Below are 24,244 nucleotides of genomic sequence, written 5' to 3' on the forward strand. Positions count from 1 at the left end.
GAGAAACATCATCAATCAGCTGCCTCCTGCATGCCCCCTACTGGGCATCAGGTCTACAACCTGGGCATGTGCCCTGACCGGGAATCGAACCAGTGACCTCTTGGTTCCTGGGTGGACACTCAACCTCTGAGCCACACCAGCCGGATGGTCTTATATTTTTTTATGAGTTAGCAACTTGAGGGCATTCCTCTTTACCCATCTTGGTGACTTTTTTTTTCCATGTGCAGAAGGATTCAGATTTATTGGTTCAAGTACAGTACTTAACACTTGATCAACATGCATTTTCAGGCTTATTAACCAAAGTAAAGTCATTGCTGGTTCCATTGCCCCTACTGAGGACACTGCTTCCCCTCTCTGCTGCTATGTGCCAATCTATGTGTTGCTTTCACCATCTCTTTCCCCACATGTATTCTAGTGCTATTTGCCCTGGGCTCTGTTGCTGATTGCCCCCGCCCTCACTTTGGTCTAGTCTCAACATTGACTGCTTTGCCCTGCACCCTGGGGCATTGCCTTTCTATGCTACTACAGGAGGAACCTTAAAGGGGATGAGCCAGCCAGGAAGGACCTCTGGATTCTAACCGAGCCCAGAAATGAGATCATAAGTGTTCCAGCTGTAGACTTCACTAGAGACCAGGGTGGGTCCAGAGGATGCCACTGCATAAATTTAAGTCCCCTTCTCCTTCGCCATCTAAGGAAGGGATGGAAGGAGGAAAAGAGGAAGAACCTCACAGGGAATTAACCTTTGAATGACTTCATAATTACCTGACATGAGACTCTTTTAAGATTAACAATATTATTTCTTCTCTTCTGCCCAGAGGAGATGTAAATTGAACTAGACCAGATCAGTTTGTTTTTTCTCTTCTCTCTCTCTCTCTCTCTCTCCACACACACACACAAACACAGATACATATATATATAGTTTAAACATTGGGTTTTGATCAAATATAAAATAAAACATAAGATAATGAGACTAGAATAATACCAAGTAATTAAAAGGCATCAAAATTTTTAATTTTTTTTTATCTCCTGAACCTTCTCATGTTCTTATGTTTTGCTTTGTTTTTATCTATTATATTTTGCCCTAGACACATTCCTCAAAATCTGATATATCTTAACTTATTCTGCTACCACATTGCCACATTCAAACACTTTTAAATCTTATTATTTCTATCCTGATAGCTCCCATGCATCTCTTCTCGTCTCTCTGTACCAATTGCTACCGCTGTTGTTTAGACCTTTTTGACATTTCTAGACTCCTCAAATAGCCTCTCAAATTCTTGCCATGCCTCCCAAACTTCTGACACCCAACATTTATTAATTTGATAAAGGCTGTATCTGACCATAATGCTTGTCACCTCTAAAATAATTAACCCTTTGCGGTCGTTTGTCTACTCTCAGCCACCAAAGCTTTTTTACCATTCCGGTCGTATGTCTGCTCTCAGCCACCACAGCAAGGAACTGTACAAATCTTAACTCTGTTCGTTCATGCATCAGTTCATAATTTCTCTGAAAGCTCTTAATTCCGACCAGTACGACACCCATGTCCAAATTTAATACGACCGCAAAGGGTTAATTGACTTCCATTGACTGAAGAATACACTCAGCCTACTTAGGCTCTTCATAACCTGGCTAGAGCCCACATTTCAAACTTTTTATTCCACTCTCCCCATCACCCCCAGTTCCCAGCATGCTCTAGACTTACTGTTTTCTGAATACACTTTCACTTTTTCATCTCATGTCTCGGCTCCATTCCTTTAAAAACAGCCTTTTTCCCCCTGCTTTTGTACTTTTTTTTTGCTTTTGCCATAGAACATAGTCTGTGCCATAATATATATGGCTGATTAACTTCCTTTCTAGATTGAAAGTCCCTGAAAGGCAGGGACTCTGTTGTTAATTTTCCCATTTGTTAATTAAGTTTGTATCCTTTACCTAACACAATGGCCTGAATCCAGTGTATGTAATAAATGCTTATAAGAGTATTTTATAAACAACAAAGTGCTATGTAACTACTAATCATTCTATTATTTGTTAAATTGAGTTGAATTTACTTTTAGGATTCTCACCCATTTTCTCTGGGAGAAATGATTTCCTATCAGTGGAAATGTTAGAATAACTGATATGATGTCTTAAGACAATATAGGCAGCTATATTCCTGGAGAAGAAGACAGAAGGGAGCCTTGGTTTTGGAATCTTCTCCTTCCTTCACCGGCATGCCTCAGAGGTCCAGCTTTGCCCATTGCTCCCTATATATTTTTCTGTGGCCTCTGTTTACCTCGTGTTAAAAATCACAAACATTACTGGAAATTTCCCTATCAGCACAGATCAAAGAAGTGGCACTGTAGTAAGAAATGTCCGGCTCTGGAAAGCTGGTGCTGGGCACAGGTTCTACCGATGCTTGAATTACATGTGAGCGCAAGCATCTCTCAGCTGACCCTTGCGCAGTAGACATGCTATGAATATAACATGCTGGGCATTTCCTGATACAGGGATTATTTTCATCTCCAGGAATTCCACAAATGTCCTCAGAAGCCCTTGGGACATATAAATTTTAAAAATAAACCTTCAAAACCCAACACAAATATCCTAGAATTCCTTGTGTCAGCCTTTTTCCTTGAAACACCTATAAGTCTTGCTATCACTTGCATGAAACAGGAAAGGGAAAGACCACAAGGCAGATCACATACTCCTAAGTAAAAATGCCCTCAAGAAATAGCCATGAAGAAATGCGCATAACCATGGTAAATACCTGCCAAACTTACTCTATGAGAGCCTTGGAGAGTTAGATAAAGGCAGAGAGAGAGGAGGAAGGAAGGGGAGGGAAGAGAAGGGGAGGAGAGGGGAGGGGAGGGGAAGGAAGGGGAGGGGAGGAGAAGGGGAGGGAAAGGAAACAGAAGGGGAGGGAAGGGAAGCAAGCCTCTGGAAGCTGTCACCCATAACTTGGGTAGGTAGCTGAGGATTTAGTTTTTGTGGCAATAAATCAGCAAAATCAGCAATCATCTAGGTCAGCCTCGGGAGTTCAGCATGGAAGACAGAACAGGTCAAAGGCAGCTGGAGTAAGTGTGTATGTGTATGTGTATGCTTTCTCCTAGTGTGGTATTTGTAGTAGAGCGCCAACTCTTCCCCTCTCCTGGAGCGACGCAGTTGTCAAAATCCCTCCTACCTCCTATACTGACGGTGGCTGCAGCCTTAGCAGTGGTGAATTTCTCTCCATGCTTATTGGTAGCTACGCATGTGAAGAGTCCTGGCTTGGTGATAAACAGCTGCAGTCTTGAGTCAATCACTCGGTCTTTCACTCGTTCTTGAATGGCCCCGGAAGAAACCTGGTGGAGTAGGGAGAAACAAAAAAATAGAATTAGGTCAAAGGTTCCCTAATTTGCTGCATCAGTAGGCTTGAAAGAGAAAGGATTAGGATTATGATCAAAAGGCATGTAGTAGATTGTAGAAACATAAAAACGTTTCTGTCTGTATGCCCATGATCTTGCAATGTGACTTTGTAGCTCTTCCCTCAAAAGGTAGCATCTTTCTTCATGCTTTGACTACAGATTGGCCTTGCGACATGATTTAAAAAGACAAAGAGATTTGTAAAGTTCTTGCACAATGTGTTTTGCTATCTTGTTGTTCTTGGAACCTGTGACCTTCTGTGAGCAAGCCAGAGATAGCCTGCTAGAAAATGAGGCACACATGACCCAGTTATTCCCACTGTTCCAGCTTGGAGCCAACAACAACAACCTGATGTATGATAAAACCATTCTAGACCAACCAGCACCCAGTTAACCTGCCAAGCAGAGGAGCTAGATCAGCCAAGATCAAACAATCCTGGTCCAAATCAACAAAACTACCCAGCTGACTCGCAGACTCATGAGCATTGATAAATGGTTATTGTTTTAAGCCAATAAACTTTGGATGGTTGTGATACAGCAATAGATAACTAATGAAGTGAAGGAAAGATATACCGTGTGGACTCCCCAAGATGCGTTCTCTGTCTTTTGAAGATAGAGATAATTAAGAATGAGAGGTTGTATACTTTTGGATTTATTTTCCTAACTCCCGTTCAGTTCCCCACAAATGCACATTGTATATTGGACGGTTACCAAGAAGAATGGTTGTGAAGCCGATTCTGTTTCTAAGGCATGACATACATCATGCCATACAACCTAAGTCAGAAAATCAAATGTCCTGGAAGAGGCAGGATATTCATGCAACATTAGCACATAATTGGCAGGTTAGTATATGTAAGTGCTTATTCATTAGTCACCATCATTCCAACTCTGTGGGTGTCACTGCCCAGCACATTCTATATGTTGCAGAGTTAGAATTGGTACCCTAGTTTGTCTGACCCCAAATTCTGTGCTTTTATCATTGGTATAGTGCCTTCCCTAGTCCTGCAAGTGAGAACAAATGAAGAGTCATTAGAAAACAAGAAAAGTAACAACAATAATCTCAACAAATCAGCCAAACATGAACAAAACCAATTTCTGACTTATATGCCATTGTTAAGGTGGTGGCATTTTTTCAAAATGGTCATTTACATTTTCCTTCAGCAGTATGCCATCTTTTTAATAACTATTCTTTAGTTATCACTGCTTATATGAGGGGAAAATGCCAGTTTGAGGGATATTTGAATGGAATGACAACTAAGGAATTAGGCTTTGGTTTGCCTTGACCTTATGTTGGACCGGGGGAGGTGGGTTCCATGAGCCTCAACATACATCTCTCTCTGTCCAGAAGAAGGGAATAAGGCTAGGAATGTGAAATTTGGAGCCAGTTATTTTACTGTTTTGCCTGAAGGGGGATTTTAGACTAGTAGGGGGTGAGACCAGCGAGTTTCCTTCCTTCTGTAGCCAGGTGGCTGGCTGGCCCTGGGACCAAGCACTCCCTGTACAATCAGGCAGTAAAAGCTTGCCCAATTAGCTTCTTAATCTTTTTATTCTCTACTTGCACTACTAGTGTCCATCCTTCTGATAAAAACTATTTATGTGAACATTACTTTACCTTAACTGGGGAAATGTCCCAGGTCAGATCAAGTATTGTGGCATTTTCCCCAGATAAGCAGCCTGTACTCTGAGAAATTGACAAGGCGGAGAGAAAAGTATCTTTAAGAGACATACCCTCAGTTGGGAATTCAAATCAAAATAATTATTGTATTTATCAGAAATGCAACTTCTTATGAATCTGAGTGTCCAAGTTAGATCAAAAGGATTGAACAATTTGAAATACAATTTCGGACTTTCCCTGAATTTTAATACAAAGTGACAATGAGAGAAAAGCTAAAGACCTCTGTGCTTAGTCAACATGCCATATGCTTGCTATAAGGATATTTCGTCTGTAAGTATAATTCCTTTTTAGTTTGTAGACGTGAAATCTGTGGAACAGTTACCTTCCTCTGCAAAGTTAGTCATCTCTTTCAAGAAGTATAATGCCTTGGAAATAACTCAGAAACGAGTAATTCCCCAGTGCTGACTGAACTCCAACTATTTTCATGTTCACACCTAAGACAGTCATTCCCAAACACCTCCTCAAGGTCAATGAAAACATTCTGGGTAGGAAAATAAGTGATTTTTAGACTGCTCGACCTCCCTTCTCCTGGATTTCATCCAGGTGTTGAAATAGTTGCACGAATAAACCAACAAGTTACGAGGCTCCTTGCTTGGTTAGGATGTGGCTCCTAAATGCTTTTCCTCCTGTTTCCAGAGGCCTGGCTTGATCCAGTGATCCGGTTTGTGACTCATGCACAGCAGGCCTTGTTAGTCATAGTTTGAATTTGTTTTTCTTTCTTTATGGATCATCCTGACCAACAGTTTAGTATTTTTGATGACCTAAAAATAAAAACAACCCTTTGCCCTGCATTTCAATCTTTTTGCCCTTCAGGTTTAAAAGATCAAAGGGATGAGTTCAGATTATTGCTGTGAGTTTTGATGGAGGTTTGCCTGAGCAACACCAAGACCTTAATTGAGGTGATTCTATCTGGTGTTTACAGTAAATACGTTATTTTCTCCAAGTCACCCAGGCATGCTGACCTGAAGGAGCTGGATAAACAGCTCTCTGCTCTGTGTGTGGTGTTCTTTCTGAGATAGTGACCTCACAAGGAGGCAAACAGGAAGCTCTATTAAACAGACATAATAGGTCACACCTGAGAAAATGGACATGAAACCTTTTAGAAGGTGGCAAAGTGATATAGACCTGTAGGATATTTAAATATATCATTAATATATTAATCATATTGTTCTGAGAGAATCGGCCCACAGTGCTGGATAATCTCATAGCTTCATCATGATTTGAATTTAGCATAAGACCTTTGAAAGGTATTTCGGTCTCAGTGGCCCTGCATACCTCAGGGAATTGTTAGGATGTGGTCCAGTGGGTCCATGTTCAGGGACTTGTAATAATGCCTGTCTGTGCATCATAGAAAAAGAAATAATAGACTGAGAAACATTTCCATAATGTTTCTGAGCAGCATAGCCATAAATATTGCCCTCTTTCAGACGGGCTAAGATATTCCACCAAAAATTGATATATGTAGTAACTTTGATTTACACAGCCTTTCCTGTGTTCTTTGGCTCTAACTGTTCAGGGTGTTAGTTTACTGGTATATTCACAGCGGGGGAAGAAATGAGCATGCACATCTTTTAGAGGACCCGTTGTACTTAGCAGTGTTAGTGAAGTTAGTTCACTAACTTGTAGTTAGTAAAGATCCACAGTTCAAACTCCGTTTTATTTTTTCTGCGCCAAATAGCTCCTGGGTATGCATTCATCTTCATTCAGTCCACCCAAAATGATATCAGGACTGTGGGCTCTTTTGTGTTCTCCTTAATAGACTTTCTGGTTTGCTACTTGCACCACATTCAATGCCTGAAATTGTCTCCATTTCCTGTGATTTGCGTCAGCACAGGCAAAGTCATCTCGATTTCCATTTGGACTTGGAGAGTATCACCAAGAACAAAACTTGGCTGTAAGAGCAACACATTCTCTCTGACCATGAGAACTACAGATGTACTTTGCTTTCTTCCTGGAAGAAAGTCACTATTAGTGTGTTTTAGAACCTGAGGCAATGGATCTATTTTGCCTTCTGCTTTCTGTGAATCACATCTTCACTGATTAAGTCTGGATCTCAATAAGACCAAAACTAACGCAAACCATCCGACTTTTTTATTACTCTTAACTCCAACAAATATAATCACACATTGCCCAGTTCTAAACTAATAAAGACTTTTGAAAACACTGGATTCTTTTCTTTATTACTATTTTTGTGGAGTAAGACAAACTAGTAAAGTCATGTTGTCAGCCTCCCAGTTTTTTTTACTGCGTATCTTTACCTGACTTGAGAGGCTTAAGACAACTACAACATCTTCCACAGAAAAGCCACAAAACGTATTGCCAAATAAAATTCAAATGACACTTGAGATTTAATTAGAGGACTAAAGAACAGAACTACAAGTTACTTTATTGTAACTTAACAAAATTAGAGAACATTAGCTCTGATGTCATATTGGACATCATCTCCAGCCACCTGACATCTCCGTCATTATAGACGGGGGAAAAATCAATGTCTGAGAGGTGAATGGACTCCCCTAAAATTACTTTAGCTGGAGAGGAGCATTTACAACTTAGGTCTTCTGACTCCCCACCTAATTCTCATTCTAGCTTCTTTAAGTTACAAGCTTATAAAATGACATCAATTTATTTATTTTCAAGAGATGGATGGTAGACCTTTAGAAAAGCTGAACCAATTTTAATAACAAATTATGAGAAAAGTCTGTTTGTTTTTTTTCAAGTATTAGAAAAGGGAAAAAAAAACCCTTCAGCAGAAACAATAATGAAAACAAAAATAAATATATTGTAAGCTTTAGGGGTGCTAATGTAAAATGACTTTCTTCATTAGATGGGGTAGCCTCCGAGTGTGGCATCTTTTTCTTGGTTTACAGCATGCACCCACATTTCACACACTGACTCACTTGGTTTTCCACAGTATCCTAGTTATTCTCTTTTCTTTCCTCTCCTCTTTCTTTTATTTATTTTTTCCTCATTTGGAACACTCCTTGGACTTTAAAATGCTATCATTAATATATTATAATATGATAATATATGGACACTGCAGCCAAGATACCAAAAAGTTGGACAGAGACTATGCCTGCAAACATGAAAAATGAAAACAGCTGAGAACTCCTTCCATGAATCAAGGTTTGGGTTTGGGTTATTCATCTAGATTGAGAGCCATCCCCACCCTACCCGGAGGACTGGATTGAACACACACCCAATTTCCTTAAGACATAAAAGAGGGTCCTCAATAGGACCACCTAGAGAGTCCATATATGTCCCTTGTGGTGCAGTAAAAGGGTTAATCATTAGGTTTGAGATACTCAAACCCTGCACCTTAGAAAGAACTGGCCTTTGACTTTCTCCTGAGAGATAACCTTATCCCTGGGAATAGCCTGTCTGATAAGCATGTCTCTGTATACTTGAGACCTTGGGCCATGCCAGATAGTTCATGTTAACAATGTAAATTGTGATGAATATCTCTTTCCCTTTACCAGGGACCTTAGGCCATGCTGTATCAATTTGACCTTTGGATGGGGCTGGAGATTAGCTAAAATCAGTCCTGTGAGCCCTCCATGCCTATGAAACTAAGCCTTAGTAAAAACTCTGGACACCAAGGCTTGAATGAGTTTCCTTGGTATAATAATTTGTACATGTTGTCACACATCATTGCTGAGAGAATTAAGCAATCTCCATGCAACTCCACTGGGAGAGAACAACTGATTTTTTTTTTTTTTAATGTATCTTTATTGGTTTCGGAGAGAGGAGTGGAGAGGGAGAGAGAGATAGAAATATCAGTGATGAGAGAGTCATTGATGGCTGCCTCCTGCACGCTCCCGACTGGGGATCAAGCCTGGAACCCAGGTATGTGCCCTGAACCGCATTCTCCTGGATCCCAGGTCGATGCTCAACTGCTGAGCCATGCTTGGCCAGGCACCCTTTACTGATTTTAGCCTGTATCCTTTCATTGTAATAAACTAGAACTGCAAGTATAACAACTTGCCTGAGTTCTGTCTTTCTAGTGAGTCATCAAACTTGAAGGTGATCTTGGGGACCCTGACATACCTGCAGCTTTTTGACACAGCAGACAATTCCCACCTGTAAAATCTTAGAGGCAGAGTCAGGCTACCTGGCAGCTTCAATGGAGGGAGCAAAGAGGTAGTAGCTCTGTTCAGTGGTCTGGACCCCAAAGTTTGTACTGTACATACAAAGGTTTTTAAAAGATCTGAGCTGGAGCCATTTTCAAATCTTTCTAAAGGACCTTCAGAGAGACTCCCCATCAACTAACAAATTGAGGAATAAGAGAGCAATAGCCATCTGAGGAAAATGCGTCACCGGTGTCATCTTGAATATTTCCTGACTTCTGAAGAGTCCATTTTTAAATACTTGTCAGGTACAGGGTTGGAAAGCAAACTTAAAAGTCAAGTTAGACTTAACTAAACTTAGTTAATTTTATTCAAACTTAACTAAATTAGAAATTTTCCACTCTAATTACTGCTCCTCCCTTCTTCCCACCCCAAATGTGTTTGAGTCATGAAAAGTAGTTAGGAAAGGGGGGGGTGATGAATGAGCATGAGCTAAGAAGCCAACCACAAGACTTTTATGGAAGGCAGGTACACACCTGCTAGAGCCCTATGAAAGAAAGGGAAAGCTCTCACCTGTGAATGCAATTGGAGACTCTGGTTATTACTTGGGATTAGACACTTAAAATGACTCAGTTGGTATGCTGTTAGTGGATTTAAATCACCTGAAAGTTACCAGAAAAATCATGCAGGCCTCAGTGGTGAAAAAAGAACTTGCCCTGCTGAGTAAACTTAAAATGGCAAAGAAAGTATTAAATAAGGTTGTATTACATGCATATCATGGTTATTCAACACCTGAGTTACAATTATAATCTTAGTCTACATGTTAAAGCCTTCCTTTTCCATCTGAACTCCCAAAAGAGAAATAAAATCGTAAATGATGAAAAATAAAGTACCTTTACCTAGACCTCAAATTAATCCCTGACTTTTTTTTTTTTTAATCGAAACAATACACAGTAGGTAGTCAAAAAGAACTAGGCACATAAGGAAACAAAACACAATGAACAAGAGTCAGCAGGAAAACATACAACAGAAGCAGGTCTTAAACTAAAATAAAAGCCAAAACTGTTACAATAATCTACACAAGCCTATATAATCCACAACCGCTAAAAGCACCGTTTACCTGTTTCCATTTTGCTCTCTCACCTCGAGCCACACTGTCGTACCTGCTGTTCTTCTCACATACCACGTGCACCCTTATTCAGATTTCCCCCGGTTATCCCCAGTTATCTCTGTAGCCTCTTCCTTTAGCTCCTTTAGATCTTAGCTCAGATGTCTTCATCATAATGAGACTTCCTGACACTCTATTGGAAATGCTGTCTTTCTCCTAATGTTGCATGTTTTGTCTCATTTTCTGGCTTTGCTCTTCTACGTAGCCCATGACACTGTTCACATAGAATATATATTCTCCTCTGTTTTCTTTTATGGTTTGTCTTTCCCCATCAGAAGGTAAGCTCTTTGAGGGCAGGAAACTTGTTTTGTTTGCTCCTGTATTCACAATGCCTAGAATAGTGCCTGATGCCCAGAAGATGCTCAATATGTATTTGTAGAATAAATAAATTAATGCTTATATGTAAAGTGCTTAGAAAAGGGCCTGACTTATAGTAATCACTTAATATAACCAGTATAAAAAAATGAAAGAAACAGTCTGTTGACCTGACAGATATGGGTTCTAATTATGGATTACTTTCATCAAAGGAGATTCCAGCAGTGAACGAATTCTTTTTTTTTTTCTTTTAATGTTTTTATTGATTTTAGAGAGAGAGGAAGGGAGAAGGAGAGAGATATAGAAACATCAGCATCTCTCGGCTGTGGCTGCTTCCTGCACGCCCCCTGCTGGGGATTAAGCCCAAAACCCCAGCATATACCCTGACTAAGAAGCAAACCAGTGACCTCCTGTTGCATGGGTGCAATGCTCAACCACTGAGACACACTGGCCAGGCTGAACTAATTCTTAAGTGATGAGTTTTGTGGAATTATTTTACTTTTGTGGAAAGGAATTGCTAACACTTCCCTTTTATACAAAGGCATAAGGAAAGAAGTTGATTTTCTACTATTCCACATGATGCAAGGAAAGAAGTAAATCCATGGTGTTCCATTTCTGTGGCAGTGACTTCTAGGATGAAAATATTAGGAGGCTCTGAAAAATGGGGGTTCAGGGGGCACCAATGACAGAGATCAGGGTAACTCTACAAATATGTGGTCTGTCCTGAAACTCACCACCAGTGAGTCTTCCCCAGATAAGTCAGTCCCCACACAGATGGCACTCACAGTATTCCCGTTTTCAATCCAGGTGATGGTGGGGACGGGGATGCCTGTTGCTGTGCAGCGCAGGGTCACAAAGGAGCCAAAGGTGACATTGTGGGATTCAGGAGCCCGCAGGATTCTGGCAAAAACTGTTAGGAAAACAGAAAAGGTGAGTGACTCTCCCATGTGGAATGGTCAAGCTAGAGTGGCTTTTAAAAAATACAAATCAGATCCTGTTCTCTTGCATAAAATCTTCCTTGTTTCCTCTGTCGTAAGGATTATACCAGATGCAATGCCCTGGCTTCTAAGTCATTCATGCTATGACCTTCCATTTCTCAGCACTCCAGCACATGCCAAGCTTGCTCTTATGCTTGCCTCATCCTAGAGCACTCATCCCCCAGGTCTTCAAGGGGCAGGTTCCTTGCCCCATCCAAGGGCCTGTCTCAGTGTCATTTGCTCAGAAAGTCCCTCCTTGATCACCCAAAATTAAGTGGAACCCTCCCCCCATTCACTTTTTCATCACCCTATTTTATTGTCTTTGCAGGCCTTACTGATATATGAAATTATTTATTTTTATCTATTGTTTATCTACCCCCCATAGATTGTGAGTTGTCAACAACCAAAAACCTCCCCTGTTTCATTCAGTACCTAGAAGAGTGCCTGACCAAAGTAATAATATTTAACTGAATTAATGAATAATTAATGTTTTACACATTCAACTGTATCATACAGACAAAATCTGTCACACTTTTCAGGGTATGAAATGAGCATACTGGGCCAAAAAGAAAAGGAATACTTTAGGCAAAGTGTGGACAGAAAAATGAGTCATTTATATTCCTTTCTGAGGCTGAATCCCTGCTGATTTGATAAGAGGAAGTTCTTTAGATGTGAGAAGAAATTTTACCTGTATCTGAAGAGTGGAAATGAGGCTCAGAATGTACAGCAGATTGAAGGAGACTTAGAATCACAAAATTACTAAACTTGGAAGAGCTTCAGAGATCAGCTATATTCCTGCTCTTATTAAATGGACATAGAAACTAAATCCCAGTTCATTTAAGTTGCTTTCCCAAGGTAATAAAACTAATGGGTGAGAAACTTGAACTCAAGTCTTTTGACTTCAAATTCAGTGTTCTTTAAACCATTATGGAATCTTTTAAACTGCCCATTATATTGTACATATAATATTTTATGCCCTTGCCTTTTGCTTTCGTAGACATAGTTCGGTAATAAACTCCCATTATTTTAGTGGTAGCCACAAACTGAAATTACATTCTAGGTCATTAATTTTCAAAGTCATGTGATATGTTTCATATCAAGTAAAATGTCTACTGAATATTCCTACTTGTATTTTATTTGCATGAAAGACAATATCAAAGTGTTTTTGTTACATAAACATGCTGCTTATAGGAGTATGACATAGTAATTTGGAAAGTATCTGCAACTGTTTTGGTATGGCTTTTGAAAGAAAAAAATTATCTGGTCTTCTTTCAATAGCGTTATCCATCTTTCTCCAGTTCACTGGGAGCTCTTTCCCACTTGCTTTCCTATTGTTCATCCACAATGTGGAAAATAGACACAGGCTATCGATCCCTGGGTTTTCTCTCATGGTATCTAGCGATGAGCTTGGGCCTTTAATTTCTATTGGGTAAGTTACAGTGCTAACTGCAGGTTGAGAATCTCATACTCAAAACTGGGCTTAAGCAGCCAGTGATTCCAAAGTCCCCTATAATATAACCATATCATGTTCTCGCTTTCTCTATCCCTCTGTCTCTCTCTCCATCTTTCGAAGCACTTTCAAATACATAAGTTTTATTATTGATTACCACTGTCAGGGGTAACTTGAATTTGTAGTCAGGAGATACAGCCATTATTGACTCTGAAATTGTACTGGTGGCGCAGTGGAAAGCTAATGGACAAGGGACCCAAATTAAGTCCTGAAATTAATGAGCATTTGGCTTGAGATGAATGACCTCTCTTTTCCCAGTAAGGGAGTAAGACCACAGAAACACTTACGTCCCACATACATTCTGTTTGAGCAATTTTTTCAGAGGACACAGCAAGCTCGCATGGATTTCATTTCCTTTTGTTTTCTTTATCATTTTCTAGTTTCCCTTAAAGAAGTTTTTAAGGTTACTTGATTTAAATAAAAAGTGGCTGATAGGAATAAATTGAAAGCACAAACAAAACTAAACAAAAAAATTACACAGGAGCAAGTGAAACGATTTTATCTAAATTTAGTTGTAAACAGCCTGATACTTAGAAATAGGACACAGCTCAACTACCTAATTGAGTTACTGAGATATGGAGGTGCCGTTTCAAATAATACCAGCTAAGGTTGATTCCTAGGGCCAAACTGCATTATATGGAAACTTGTGAATTTCATCCAAAAATATAAAAGTTTAGGTTAGAACAGCACACAATTTGAGTCATAATCAAGACAGAAGGTGCTTGCTTGGAAGGAAAACTCTTGTACAATAGAATGTTTTTTCCAAACAAATTTGACTTTCAGCCATTTTCCAATATATATACACACACACACACACACACACACGTATGTGTGTGTACATATATATGTATGTATATATACCTGTGTACAATCAAAAATTGATTTACATTCAATTTGGTTTGGTTTGGAACAATTGCACCCTACTTGTCCTCTTGAAGTAATAACAGTAAAAACCCAGAAGCACCTTGACGCTTCTACATTTCTTCAAAAATTGTAACACCTTCCAGCCCCCAAAAGGCTTTTAGTCAGAGGCTCCTTTCCTTTCCAGTCTGTGTGAAATCAATAGTCTTGTGCTGATTGATGCCATTTCACTTAGTATATTAAGTCAATAAGTATATAATAAAGCAACCCATCTAATAATAACGCTTTGTTAAATGCTAACTTAACATTCCCCATACACCGTTGGTTATTTCTGTACAAAATAAGGCACTTTGAGTTGTTTACAAGCTCAGCAGAAATAAACAATTGAATAGAATCATACATTTCAAAAGAAGCAGTGTAGAAAGAGAAAAAATACCTTTATTATCTTGCTCAGGTTCACTTTCCTCTATTAGAAATAAGACAAAACAAACAAAAACAACACATCGTGAAAAGGGAATCTCAGTTGTGCAACAAGATTAATTAGAATCCACTTATCTCTTATTTCAATAAGAAATAAATGTAATCAAGGGAAATTGCTGACCTTTTAAAAGCAAACTTTAAATGATGTAAACTTTCCAATTATTTTAGTCAAGCTGTATGACACAGAAAATAAGCTACAGCATACCAACAACATAGCTCACTCATGCATTTTTATTTTAATGTTGACAATTACCCTTTCCTTCAAGGTAACAGACTTGCCTACTCTGCTCTTACAAGTTGCGCTTCTTCTTGTTAGCTTGGCTTCTTCCCTTACGAGGCCTTCTGTGAGGTCAGTGATGTTGAATCTGGGATCTCAGCTATCATTTCTATGGCAGTAGACTCATGTTGTGGTAAACAGAGGATTAGGGGGTTTCTGCAGCACAGAGCCTATCACCAACAGAGATTCTCTGTCTCAACCCTCAGAGGCTGCTCAGAGAGTACAGAGGGTCAAATCATTATTCCCTAGGAAACCACGGGTGAAGGAAGCTACAGAGAAAATGGAAAAATGACTAAATTGGATACACAGAATTGGGAATTTATTAAATTTAAAAAGCCCTAGAAAAGATATAATTAATTGTTTCAAAGTGTTTAATATAAGCATATCAGATCTAGCAGATCTGAGCACACATGGAACTCTGTTTTTCTTTCTGGGAAGGTTTATTTATTCATGTTGGTTTAGACCTTTCTTCAAATTGGTGGTAAGCTAACTGCAACATATGTTTATAAGTGTAAAATAGCAATGCTGTTTTAACTACTTTTGATGCTAAGAATACATTGTATAGTTCTTCACAGATTATGGATATTTTCAAACATGATACATAATCTCATTTAACCCTGACCATAGCCCTCTGTACATAATTGATACTATTCAGCCCATTTTCCAGACAAGGAATCTGAGACATGGATTTGCTGCAGGTGCAGAGCCAAAATTTCCAGCATCATGCCTAGCATCACAGTGAGAAGGCCTCATGTCTACACTTAACACCCAATCCTCTTACACATAAGTGAATTTATAATTTCCCATTTAAACTTTTCTCTGTCTGCACCTTTCCTATCTCCACCAATCAAGTCAGTGTCATACTCTTATTTTATTTTTTAAGTATTGAAGTCAAAGACTACTTAAAACTTTTGTGGACAAAAAAACCCTTATGTAATAAACCTGGCTCAGGGGGCTACATGGCAGCCCTGACAAGCTCAGTGACCGAGAGTAACCACACAGGATGGTCTGATCATAAATTCCTGACTGGGCAGACCACACAGGGAGTCATGTCCCAGGCCTGTAGCTTCCTTAGTAAAGGTGAATCTACCTTAAGTGAGCCCTGTCCACCATTCTCATGCATGTAGGATAACATACCTTTGAAATGTCAGAGTAATTTTCTTTTCTAAATTCCTGGAAGGCACCACTACAGGTGCTGAGCATAAGACCACCAGAGCAGGAGACCACAGAAGCCCTCATTATTTTCTTGTTCCCCAAACACCATCTCTGTGCTGTAAATGTTAATTATTAACTATCCTCTACCCACCAATATAAATGAAGTATGTGCTTCTCCATTTTGTTTTTTATCCATTCCTAGAGATTTCCCTGCTTTGCTTTCTCCAATCTCCTTAATCTACCACTAATGGATTCATGAAACTTCTTTACGATTTCTCCTTTGATTCTAATGCATAAAAGGAACTGGAAAACTGCCATCTTCAGAACATTTTAAAAAATCCATTGAGATCTTGCTTCCGGGCATATCCTAAAAACTTGGCTCAAAAACACTCTGATAAAACTTTTCTATAGGTTTGGATATTCTTTTGTCAACATGTCTAAATTGAATAGATTTATGGTTAAAAGGAGATGTGGCAGTTGTCTGTCAAATGTAGCTCTAAACAAAGCAATTAATTTTTGTTTTTTTTTTACAATATCCCTAACAGGTAAAGCATAGTTATTAGATACATATGAGTTTTCCCCATACTTAAAACTGGTCATCTGGACACTTGAAAACTGCAGAGATTCCCTGTTTGCAACAGACCTCAGTCAGAATAAATAAATGAAGGTCCTTGGTTTCACCAGATTAGGCCTGAAAATTTTCATTCGAATGCTTTCGGGCTGGGCATGTCTTTCTAGTTCTGCAGCACAATTGTGCTTATTTCCAAGGTTGGAAAAAACGCAGTAATTTTTTTTCATCAGCAGAGTATGTGTGAGTGGCTGAGATGGGCACAGGACTTCTCCCACAGAGGGTGTCTTATTTCCTAGCTGCTTTATCTCCCAACTTTTATCCCACTGGAGTGAGGCCTCAGTAGGTTTTGAGCATCTTATTTACGCATTCTTTTTTGCCCTGACACTTCCCTTCTTTGGGTTCTGGAGCAGGTGAGGTACTTTCTGACACTCCTTTCAATTTTGCTCTGGTGATCTCTGACTGGACTGTACTCAAAGTGCGCTCTGCGGATTTTCCTTTGCTCTTTTTCACTTCATTGTTACTGTTGTGACTGTTGTTCGTTTTGCTTGAATTTTTTGGAATTGGGAGCAGTGCACAGTTTTGAAAGAATGCACTCATTTCCTCCACTGCAGATCTATAGAACCAGCTCAAGAGGTGAATGTCTAAGAGTTGCCATTTCCTAGAGTGAGGTTTAGAAGTTTTACCAGAAGTTACATTTTCATATGTAGACTCTAAAAATTCCTTTCCATGCATCAGTGCAAATACACATCTTTATACATACGTATTTGTATATGCTTATGTGTTAATATACACACATGTGCACACATTCACACACAATTGAGGTTACTTTAAATTAGAGAAAATTATGCAGGCATCATCTGCAAAATCTATTTAAGCTTAAGTACACTCCGATTCGGTGTCTGAGACTGTCATTTCAAGGGCAAACTATAGTCCTGTTTTTTCCATGTAGCCTACTTGCGTAGACTACTATGATTCCCCCTAACTTCTGAAGTTACTGTTTTTACCACTTATCAGTTTTAAAATTTCCTAGTTCGTGGGCCTTATTCCCATTTGATTGCTAAATTCTCATCCAACTGCTTTACGTGTAATGCATCTGTGGTCTTTTCTTCCAAATTGATTTGCAATCTCTTTTGGGGAGTGGGGGGAGGGAGCAGCATAGCCTACTTTACTTTGTGTGTGTATGTGTTTTTTCCCCGTAAAGTCCAGTATAATCTCGTAGAAAAAAAGAAAATACTTAGAAAAAAAGAGTTGAATTAGCAATGCATTTTTCTTCTGTTCTTTCTTGGGATTGTTCAGTCAGACATTTAGAACAGAGAATCAGACACTTCTCTTATTGGAATAATCTGAGGTTAATCAACATCCAAGTTAAATAGTATATCAATTTTCTTGAATACTTTGATATATGGGGAACTAAGTACTATCAAACCAACGCATTTTAAACAACTCTGTTTAAAAAATGCTCTAAATCAAATGAAAACCAGTCTCCTTATAATTATCACCTGTAAGACCTAGTTCCTACTTCGATCCACTGAATCAAAAAAATTTTATAAAATACTTTTATTTGTCCAAGCATGCTGGCCTCAGTTCACCATCCTACTTGCCCGCTTTTGAGCCTCTTATCTTATCATCTTAACCTTTTGGAACTGAAACTAACAAACACATAGAGTCTCACAAATTCAAAGAATGCAAGACTCTTTCTAAATACTCTATGTCTATGAATGTAACTTTGCATAAGTTTTTATTTGCCCTCATATAATAATATAGTTAGATCATTGAAAATAATGAATATCCAATACTCATTTTTACACTTGCTCTTGTGAAGGCCTAGCTCCTCAATTTTGAATGTGAATCTGTATTTGATTCCTAAGAAAGATAAAATAAGTTTTTCCTACTCATTTCACTGGAATTTGGTGGGGAAATGTATTGTTATATAGGAAGAGGGAAAGCCATGAAGGTTCCTTGGTAGAAATAAAAGAAATACAGTTAGTAAAATTATACTGGTTGTATAGACCTTCTGGAGAGAAAGAAACAACCTAGAGAAGAAAACAGGCACAACTGTGGGATGGTTTGCATTCTTTTGACTGCAAGAGTGAGGAGTGCTATGAAGATAATAGGAATTTAGCCACCTATAGTAGACGTCTCACCGAGGTGGAGACAGCACACGTTTTTGCTCTTTGTAGGATGCCATTGTTTACAATTTTCTTCGTAGTCAATATCTTAAAGAAATCCCTGACTATATGGTACTCTAAGAACACCATTGTAGATATTTTCTAAAGATGTACTCAGAAATTGGGAAATCAAAACCAGATTCATAGGATTGTTTCCTTACAGTTAGTCATACCCAGTACCCTTAAAACAATCCAGGCAGGTGGACCTGGGTTTGAATCCTCATTTTACTGCTTACTAGCTGTTTAATCTGGGCTACTGTAGTGCTCAATTTCTCTGAACTTCATTTTCTTAATGTAGAAAAGATAGATAACAACTCCCAACTCATAGAATTATGGAGAAGATGAGATGATTTGTATAAAGCAACTCTTACAGCAACTAACACACAACTAGAAAGTACTGAAGGCAGGTCTTCTGTCCCCTCCCTCCCTTCCTTCCTTCTTCCCGGAGGTATTTTTATCTCTAGAATGTCTTCTGGGCTCATGAAAGCTGTTTCCTCCACCTGACTTTAAAGAGAAGTATTTTTATTTTATTTTATTTTTTCCGTTCAGTCTGTCTTAGCTGGCTTCATTGCAGATATTGATCATGTTGAGTACCCTTTCTGTAGGTATTAAGCGTGTGCTTAAATCCATTCTTCAATTATCGAAAAAGAGAGAGAAATCACACTGTAGAAAGGGAAATCCATTCCTCATACCTTGTTATTAAAACATGGACACTAATCAGTGCTTCATTTTAAAAATCTGTTTGTAAAGGCTACATTTGTCTCATCTAGCATCCTATTTTAGAAAGTATTGAATTGGGATGCCTGTTAGAAGACAGGCATCACAAAGAACAAAAAGAGTCATTTCAGTTGTTTTTATTTTTTTACTTAAAAGAAAATTTGGCCCAGGGGTAGTTGAAGAGTGATCACATTGAGGCTCTGTGGTACGTGGCTTCTGAACTGATTATTCTTGTTTTGTTTTCCACTCATTAAAAGAAAACCTGATATACATAACGATAAACCGAACTCAGTACCTGGTTTTCCTTTCCTGACTTCTTGGAAGCTAAAGCAAACAACCCAGACCCTGGTGAGCACTGCCGTTTACATTTCTACCCCCTTTGAAGTAGAGCTGTGCTTGAGGAGGTTTATCCTCTGGGGCTCCATCTAGAAGGAATCCAAATGCAAGTCCCTTAGAAAATGGAGGCAGCGCCCTCACAGACAGCCACTCTGCTCAAAGGAGGCTGGCCCTTCTCTTTGACATCACCATCCTCTAAAGTGGCTTGGGTTGGAAACATTTCTATGGCCTTTGACATAATAACATTTTCCTAGCTTGTAAATATGGGCGGTGAATAGAGACTGCAGGCACGAAGTGTTTACCAGTTAGTTCAGGGACGAGCCACACAAAGTTAACTTTTTTTCGTTTCAGTTTCAGATGTAGATAGACCAACTATTTTTTTTTTTCTTTCTTATTATTATCATTTTTTAATTTCTCTTTATTGTTGAAAGTATTACAGATGCCCCCTCTTTCCCCTCAATTGATCCCCTATACCTGATAGACCAACTGTTAAAAATATTTTTGTTAAAGTAATTCTGAAGATTTATTAGTGGTTTAACCACTAATAAAATATTGGTTTTATTGTAAGCCAATAAAAATGTTGGACTTCAGTTCCAATTCACTTTTGTCATTCTTTAAAAAAAAAAATATTTTTCCTGGTTTTAATGGGAGGAGATGCTAACTTGCTTAATTACCAGTACAGAAACCTTTTTTACTTTACCCTTTTAAAAGGTTTTTATTAAGAAATACTTTTAGATTTACAGAAGAATAGCAAAGATAGTATAGAGAGTTTCCAGGTATTCTTCATTCAACTCCCTCTAATACTAACATCTTATATAATCATGGTACATTTATCAAAATCATAGTGTATTTTCAAATAACATTTTTTACTTACTTTCACAAAAAGAAAGATACCTGAGCTGTGACAGCAGTCAAAAAAGCTAAAGTTTATTAAAAACCAGAATTTATTTTTTGTTAATATTTTATTTATTTATTTTTAGCTAACCAGAAATTTTAGCTGGGAAAAGAAGCAGGAGCCATAACCTTGATCACATGGGACACCATAGTATCCTGGTTGTCTAAAGTGGCTTGAATTGGGAACATTTCTGTGACCTTTGAGATGGGATCTAGATGCCCAAATAGGGCCACAGGCCTCCACATTGTAGGTTCCCCTGATGATGAGATACTAGATATAAACCCATTTAAAAATTATATCCAAGACCTTTCTATACCATAGAGTATAATCTCAGTGGGAGCCTGTGAGTCAAATCACAGCTCACTCTGGTTTTCATAATACCACTGTCCCAAATTCTCTAGTCCTTCCTTTTCTCCCTGGTTATGAGTCAGTGTCAGCTGTGCTTGCATGATAAACCTGCATTTTCCCTTCCTCATTGTGATATGACCTGTACTATGAGCTGGTTGCGATTCATCAATCAGAGCCCTGTTGGACCTCACCTTTCTGAAGCTTCCCCTGACCTCTCACTATCTCCCTTGGCCTGTGTGTGTATTCTGTACAGACTTCCATCATTGCAAATATAGTGAATTACTTCCTTGCATGTCTATCTTCCTCACTAAATAAACCATGTCTCATTTATCTCTGTATCCTTAGAAGTTACCTCATTACACGGAATATAGTAGGTACTCAACAAATGAATAAATTTGAAGCTATCCTGACATTTATCTTACTAATTATGGGTAAGCTAATTTTCTCCTTAAATTTTTAAGCTCCAACTGGAATAAAAACATTCCAAGTAGAAATCCTTGTTAGTGTTTGTCAGAATGTGGTTGATAGACTACCTGCGTAAGAATCATTTAGGACGTTATTAAAAGTATTTAACACAGACCTGTCAGACCTGAAGCTCTGGGACTGCATCTTGGAGCTATGCTTTTAAATAAGAACTGCACTGATGTTTCAGAACTACTGCCTTGAAGGAAAAGCTCCATGAATCCATCAACTTTGTCATTTTTATCTCTTTCCATACAGGTTTTGAAGTGAGTATAATCAATAAATTAAATAAAATAACACATGAGTATCAGGGAAAAGGAAATTTCTGATTGGTTTAGTGTAACATACTATAACTAAGCTTCAAATTGGATTCTGAGTAAACTGCCTGAGTTTACATGCCAGATAGGGCAGAAAATGACATAAAAGAAAATAAACAGTTCTCATTACAGGAAGTAAAACAAAACACCATTTCTCAAAAGAGACCATTTTGTTCCCCAGGCACTAAATTTTCAAAGCAACTTCTCACTTGAGATTTACTGCAGAACAGTGAGTGATGGAATGATCAATATTTTCAACAAGATTTTTGCCCAATAGCTATTTATGTAGTGAGTAACATATGATGTTAAGTTCAGGATATGTGCTAAGGTCACCTCCACTTTCATGTTGTCATACTACTTATTTATTAATTTTTTGGACAGGTTGGCTCTAAACAGCTCCTTTTCAGTTTTCCAGTAAAGGCACAGTTCACATGGCTTCTTAGATACGCTGCCTCACATCACTTGTCACAGTGGGGCCGCAGCAGTTATAATCTCTTACAAGTACCAAGAATGCAGGTACAAAGCATCGCTGCTTGAGGGTAGATTTATGATCTTTGGAAACAAGAGGAGCAGTTGGTAATGTTGACATTCTGTTTATGAAATTCGAGAATCCTAACCAGCAATATTCTCTGGGTAGAAGTCATCCAGCTCTAAAACAATGTAAGCAACAGACAGCAATACCAGCAACAGCCAATATTTATCAAAGAGCTACCAGGTAGGCACTGGATGTATGCCATCTTAGTCCATTTTAAGAGCCCTGTGCTCTAAGTGATACTGCCCCCATTTCACAGGAGAGGAAATGGACTTGCAGAGGTTAAGTAAATTATCTAACCTCACATAACTAGTAAGTGGCAGAAACAGGATTAACACCCAGGTTTATCTGATGCCAAAGCCTGTGAACACTATGGAGTACTGATCTGCACAGCATAAATGTAGAGAAAGGAAAGACAAGAATGGAGTAATGGAAGATGTCCTGGCCTTGGAATCAAGACATCGAAGCTCCTTGCTAACTTGAGTAAAATCATGACATTTCTGGTCTTAAGTTTCCTTATGTGTAAAGTGAGGGGTTGAGTTATATGACTTCTAGGGTCCTCTCCAGATTTAAAGTCTATGGCTACTCTCCTGACAGAACCAAAGTTAATAAAAATCAACTCTACTTTAAATAGCAATTTTGTTTTTGCCATTGAACTTTATAATTCTTCTACCTCAAAGATAAAGATGACACATGGAATAAAGAACTGTAATTGTCTTCACAAGTGTTTAGATCATTCCTTTTGTTACACAGAAGTTATGTTAGCCCTAGAACTAACATTGACAACTATTATTTAGTGATTATTCTCAGCCAAGATTTCTTGTAAGAGCTTTAAGTATATTAGCTAAGTTTACCCCTCTACAACTTATGAGGTAAAGTATTATTAACCTCATTTTTGCATTTGGGGAAGCTGAGGCACAGAGATTGAGTAACTAACCTACCTGAAGTTACACAGGTGGTAAGTAGTGGAGCCAGGATTTGAACTCAGGCAGTTTACTCCAGCCTCGGGAGCCCAAAGAGTGTTCTCAAGAGTTTAGAGTCCATGTTATTAGCCAGTACATTAAGTTCCCTCCAAAATTTATGCCTTGACTATTGATGAAAATGTGTATTAATTCATGGAAATGAATATACTAATTAAAATGTGAAAGTTATTTCTGAAGGAAATAACTGAATGCAGATTATTCAAATTTCATTTTGCCATAGAGTTCTAATAGCTTTCCTTGATATCTTTGCATGATTCAAATTGTTACATTTTGAAATTAAGCCCAGTGAATGCCTGGCCTTCTCTGTCTTGCACAGTGCCTGGAAAACTACTCCATGAATCTTGGTTGGATGAATTAATGCATGAAAAGACAAAGAACATTTCCTCTTTGGTGTATATATATATGTTTGTATATGTTTGCACTTGTGCATCTCATTTTAATACCTAAAAAGTGAAAATAAAAAGCTTACCCTAATTAGAGTATGCATATTTCAGGTCAAATAACTTCTCATTTCAAATAATATAATACAAACATTATATTAAACAATTCAATTATCTTAAATAATTTAAGACAAATTTTTGAAACACATTTTTTCTTAAAATCTGCCATGAAAGAGGGCCTAACTCTTCCTTAATTTGAACTATTATCTGTTCAGTACTATAATAATTATATAACTTTTTTTCTTAGAGGCCTTTACTGACAACTCTTCAACCAAAGGACCACTTTAGCATTGTTTCTCCAAAGCACTAGAGAACTATTTAGATGAGAATGCAACATAATATCTCCTAGAATCGGAATGCATGGGCCAAACTTTCCTTTAGAGCATGCATCCTATTAATCATGCACATTTAATTTTCCCTTGATAAGCCCCAGGGATAGCAAAGGGTTATGCCTTTTTGTTTGTTTGGCTTTTAAATACACAGGGTACTCATGACAGCAAATCAAACCTGTTAGTGGCATCAAAAAGTAGTAATGATGCCTGAAACAGGACCACTGCAAATTTTATTAAAATTGCAATCACTGAGAGCACAGCACACACTGGAGCTTTAAGTA

The 24,244-nt window shown here is 38.4% G+C and overlaps 1 protein-coding gene across 4 annotated transcripts in view; it reads right to left on the reverse strand.

The window, feature by feature from the left end:
* MUSK (muscle associated receptor tyrosine kinase) overlaps window positions 1–24,244 on the reverse strand; it is a 71,878-nt gene that overhangs the window by 23,058 nt on the left and 24,576 nt on the right. For 2 of the 4 annotated variants that reach the window (XM_081152100.1, XM_081152099.1), the window contains 3 exons: window positions 14,387–14,416; window positions 11,388–11,512; window positions 3,161–3,320 (listed from right to left, as the gene is read on the reverse strand). In XM_081152100.1, the coding sequence (XP_081008226.1) occupies window positions 3,161–3,320; window positions 11,388–11,512; window positions 14,387–14,416 (315 nt within the window). The remainder of the gene's footprint in view (window positions 1–3,160; window positions 3,321–11,387; window positions 11,513–14,386; window positions 14,417–24,244) is intronic. The other 2 variants (XM_081152102.1, XM_081152101.1) reach the window with 1 other exon arrangement.

The sequence above is a fragment of the Miniopterus schreibersii genome (assembly GCF_964146895.1).
Source record: "Miniopterus schreibersii genome assembly, chromosome: 11".
Classification (NCBI taxonomy): Eukaryota; Metazoa; Chordata; class Mammalia; order Chiroptera; family Miniopteridae; genus Miniopterus; species Miniopterus schreibersii.